At 34.5% G+C, this 4,813-nt stretch overlaps 1 protein-coding gene across 2 annotated transcripts in view; it reads right to left on the bottom strand.

The window, feature by feature from the left end:
• Positions 1 to 542: 542 nt before the first annotated feature.
• LOC119593473 (UV radiation resistance-associated gene protein-like) overlaps positions 543 to 4,813 on the bottom strand; it is a 14,158-nt gene continuing 9,887 nt past the window's right edge. For both annotated transcript variants that reach the window (XM_037942405.1, XM_037942406.1), the window contains exons 10-12: positions 4,423 to 4,652; positions 4,064 to 4,237; positions 543 to 3,919 (exon numbers count right to left, since the gene is read on the bottom strand). In XM_037942405.1, coding sequence (XP_037798333.1) covers positions 2,761 to 3,919; positions 4,064 to 4,237; positions 4,423 to 4,652 — 1,563 coding nt within the window. In that variant the 3' untranslated portion in view covers positions 543 to 2,760. The remainder of the gene's footprint in view (positions 3,920 to 4,063; positions 4,238 to 4,422; positions 4,653 to 4,813) is intronic.

Below are 4,813 nucleotides of genomic sequence, written 5' to 3'. Positions count from 1 at the left end.
CACTGCTAAGGAATGTACGCATGTCATCACTTAAAAATGGCTGACATGTGCATGGTACTAGTAAGGCATAACACATGAGCTAACACAAGGCCATATGCAAATGGTCTCTTCCAGGGAAAGGTGGTGTTTGAACTATGATTTTTATTTTATTTTATTTACTTTTTTCCTACATACAGATTACCTGCTTTGCTTATCTGAGGTATTCGAGTCAACAGAGTGGAGTTTAAATTTAGAGTATTTAGTTTTTCTTTCCTTTTATTTTCCACAATAAATCTAATAATTGCATTCTACCACAATCTACTGCATTTTCTTATGTATTACTTCATCCTTTACAGCTCCCAACTGGGTTATATTCTCAGAGAATCTAATTTCACAGAATTTTGCATAAAAATTTAGTTCATACCTGTTTTAGAGTTCCATAACCATTTAAAAAAGCATAGTATCATAATCTTATAAGCAGGATGCAAGCCTTTCCAAATCTGTTAATTTTGATATGTAAAATATTTATGGCATCTCATTGTACTGTTAATAATTCTTTCATATGACATAAAATTATTTATTCATTCTCTCACATAAAAATACATCCTCTCCAAGATCTTTCCAACCTTATTTCATAATCAACCCTCCTGTTACCTATAATTTACCCAGTTTAAAGTCCTAACAATGAAGCATTTAGCAGACTACATATTACAAGGATGAATGTGCAAGAAATCCTACAATATGCAAAAACTTTATACATTCTGGGTATTTCCATAATCTGTTTCACAGCATTTTAATAAAATATGTTCCTATAACACTTCCAAAAATGCTTTTGCAATGCTTATGTGACGGATGCTTTGTTATCTACAAATATTTACAGAAAGAACCATTTGAAGTGTATGAGAGTCACCGTTTTCTCTCATGGTTTCATTAACTGCAATACCAATTAGTTTCAAGAAGTGAAAAAAAGGAATCAAGCTGGGGAGCTTCCACAAATATGCACCATTAACATTATCAAATTATTCGAAATTGAACATCTTACATCCATGGCAATAGATGAAGTCAGTATTTTCCCTTTAAAACAAAAAATACTGAGTTATGAAACTATTTAAATTAATTGTCAGATGACCAAATAGGCTGGAGAAAACTTGACTGTCACTATAATCAAGCTACGTATAACCCCTCAATATTTTCATAAAAGAGAACAAAACAGTTAAATTGTATGAACAGCTGTGGTCTTTCTTTTTAAGGGATATAACATTATACAGTCATGTCTCACTGATTTGAACTAAAATACTCAACATTCCAGTGAATAATAACATTAACGCAACCCATCTGTGACACTTCCGAATGTACCAAACAAATACGAATTCCATGAGCCCACAAAAAAGTGAATAAACTATTACACAGGTGTTTACAATTCAAGTATAAAATAATGAGTAAATTCAATCAGTGAAATATATTACACTGTAAATTGGGTAAACAAAGAGTACAGGAGAATTTTGAAGACATCAATGTGACCCTTTAAACCCAGACACAACAGCATCAATAATGCAGTAACAGAGACATGCATATTATTGTCATTATATACATTAATATGTATTTATAAAATCACTAGATATGGTAAATATGACTATAAAAAAGACTTAGACTGAGAAGTCATCATACAGTAGTTATGAATAAGATACATCTTACCATTTTCCTTTTTACAACCACATCATTTCACTTGGAAAAGTCTTACACTAACCATCTAAATAAGATATCATACTCAGGAAAAAAATCACTGATTTTCAATGCTTCACTGAAATTCTTACTGGTTTGTTATTCTGCTAACAAAAATCTGTAACAACAAAACATGAGGATAAATAAAAAACAACTAAGCTTCATCTTTGCTTTCTATATGTTTGCAAATCAACTGCACAACAAAACTGCATGACATGGCAATCTGCACATCTTTAAGGCTGATAAACTGCTCAAGTCATTAACTTCATACAAGTTAATATTATTATTATTTCAAATTCCATCTCATTTTCCCATTAAAAAGATTCAGATCTTTTCCTTGTTCCCACTTGCTTATCTTACTGGCCCTCTGAAAAGTGTCTTTTTGGATGAGTATTCTCCTTCTGCTAATGTCATGAAATCTTTTCAATCTTGAGCAATTTTCTGTGCAAAAGGCAATTATATCTTAACACTAAATCTACACCTATTTTACTCACTTTACTTGATGCCTTTCAGAAACTGTAAAACAATAAAATTACATAAAATAGAAGAATTTTCTGAACTTCACTAATATTTTAAAGTGATAATAATTATAAAATATAACGTGGATATTACTGAAAATTAATATTACTTTTCACATCCTTCTCTTTCCTCACATTCCATGTGAATCTTGTAATATATATTACATTTGTTTTCTCTGTTTTAATAATCTCTAAGCACAAGAAACATTATCACAGTTTGTAGTACTATATTTCAAAACCATAAATAAAAAAATCTGCAAAATATCACTGTACTTTAATGAGGGAAACTAGAAGAAAATAAAATATAAATATTATTCAACTATCTATCTACTATCCACTCTAATACCATAAATCAGTTATACAATATATCAAGTAAATTGTGATAAAGACTCTCTCTACAGAGATACAGAGCAAAGTATTGTAGAGTAAGAAGTGAGACACAGAAGGCAAGACAAGGAAACTCAGAGAGGATGAGAAGAGATTGAAAGGAAGATATCACATGTATGTTTAAAAACTTATGATACTAATCATAAATTACTTGTTAATGATATTCATCTTCAGTGCTCTGTCTTGAAAAGGACATTTTAAAACTACAGTTCTGACTAGCTAATGCAGCTGTTCTGAAAGCAACATCATTAAGAAACATGTCTTCTGTTACTCCAAGTTCCTTTAAAGTGAGGGCAGCACTTTCAGTTTCAAGCCCTTCTTTGACACTAACTGCTGAATCTTTTGTATCTTTTTCATTCTCTGTAGTATTCTTTGTGTCACTAAAATCACTAGATTCTTTATGTACAGGGTTTTCTTGACTCTGCTTACCATTTCCTCCAATTAATTTTGATTCTAGGGATTCTACAGACTCAATGGACTTATTACTGTTGCATATTAGGGCATCTTGTCTTGAGAAGGGTGGGTTATTCTTGGAGGCAGGGCACATGAAAGACTCATCGCACTCTACACCTACTTCCTCTAACTTTCGTGAACTACCAAGCTCTGAAACACCTTCGTAATGAGAGGGAGCATCTTCATGCCATGACCTAAGCAGCTCTGTTGTTTGTTCTTTGAAAACCGGTAAGCTATCGTCCTCTGCATCCTCAGCAGAGCTTCGATCTTTCTTTGCTGTCAAACTAGGATCTGACCCATGTACGAGTCCTAAGGCCTTGGATACACTGTTCATTAACTTCAAATCATCACAACTAGAAATCTCACTGATCTTATAATAGGGATTGTGTTTTCCACCAATGTGATTGAGGCCATTATCTAATGAAAAACTAAACCCATTGGAATGAGATAACCTTTCATCTATATTATGGTGATCACCATGACCAGAATCAACAAGAGTATGGTTAACTTTGTCTACAAATACAAACTTTCCAGTTCTACCTTCTCCACTCAGAGGAACTGCTTCTCTTACATAGAGGGATGCATTAATTGGCGAAGTCTCACTGGTGGAATCGGTCTCGCTATCGGATTTACCCAGTTTCCACTCTGCAGAACTATCTTGAGGGTTAGCAATACTTGAGGGAACCTTTGTATTATCCTGAGACATGCTGCGAGCCAAGGGATTCAGAGGGAGGCGTGGAGACCGCTGCTGATGCAAGAGAGTTGCAGGAGTTCGCACTTCAAGATTTACAGGAACAGGTGATGCAGGGGGAGGCACTAGAACATCTGGCATTATTGCCATTGGCTGGTTACCACCAATGCTGAAAATATATATATATAATTTTTAATAAAAAGTTGTATGCACAAACTGCTTAGACAAACAAAGATGGTCAACAGTCACATCAACATTGGATTACTGTATTTCTTATACACAACTTAAACTGTGACATCAAAAAGACAATCACCTGGACTGAGTAATCTTCATCATAAGAGCACTCAGATTTGGCAGAGTCTGCCTGAGGTCCGGTGTTGGAATACCACAGTACCATCGTATCTGTGCAATGTTCTTATTGAGCAGAAACACACCATATTGGAAATGCAGCTTCTCCCTCTCTTTTCCTCGGGTGTATAGAGGAAATCTGTTATCAGAAGAAAATCCCATGTTGATTACCGTATACACATAACCAATATATATCTACATACACAGCTGAACTAATAATACAAAATATCTCATTAGAGAAGATAATCCCAAAGTGATAAACCATCTCCTCCACCAGACAAAACATCACACTCACAGTACACACGTTAGGAAAGCTCAACTTACTCCCTCTCACTGTCACGAAGCTGTAAAGAAGTGGTGTCGGTGATGGTGGCCAGTGATCCATTCGGAGTAACAGGGTAGCGCAAGGGAACATGTAAGAGGTGTGCCATGAGGACAATTAAATGTGCTACAAAACCCAACCCTACACTAAGAGCCACTTCATTGCAGTTGTCATAGTTCTCTGCATCAGGCAAATGGACGCCACATATCTTATACTTCTTGCCATCACTGTCCTGTAAGTATATAATTTTCAGAAGATTAATAAAGGTCTATCACTGGAAAATGGCTAGAACATAAGGAATGAACCTTCCTATGTGTTAAAAGTAACATATATACATCATAAGAGAGGGAAAACCTATATAAATTCTCACAATAAACACTTTCCATAGAAAAC

The sequence above is a fragment of the Penaeus monodon genome, chromosome 32 (genome assembly GCF_015228065.2).
Source record: "Penaeus monodon isolate SGIC_2016 chromosome 32, NSTDA_Pmon_1, whole genome shotgun sequence".
Lineage (NCBI taxonomy): Eukaryota > Metazoa > Arthropoda > Malacostraca > Decapoda > Penaeidae > Penaeus > Penaeus monodon.
Note: the sequence above shows the minus strand (reverse complement) of the source record. Positions and strands in the feature narration are given on the sequence as shown.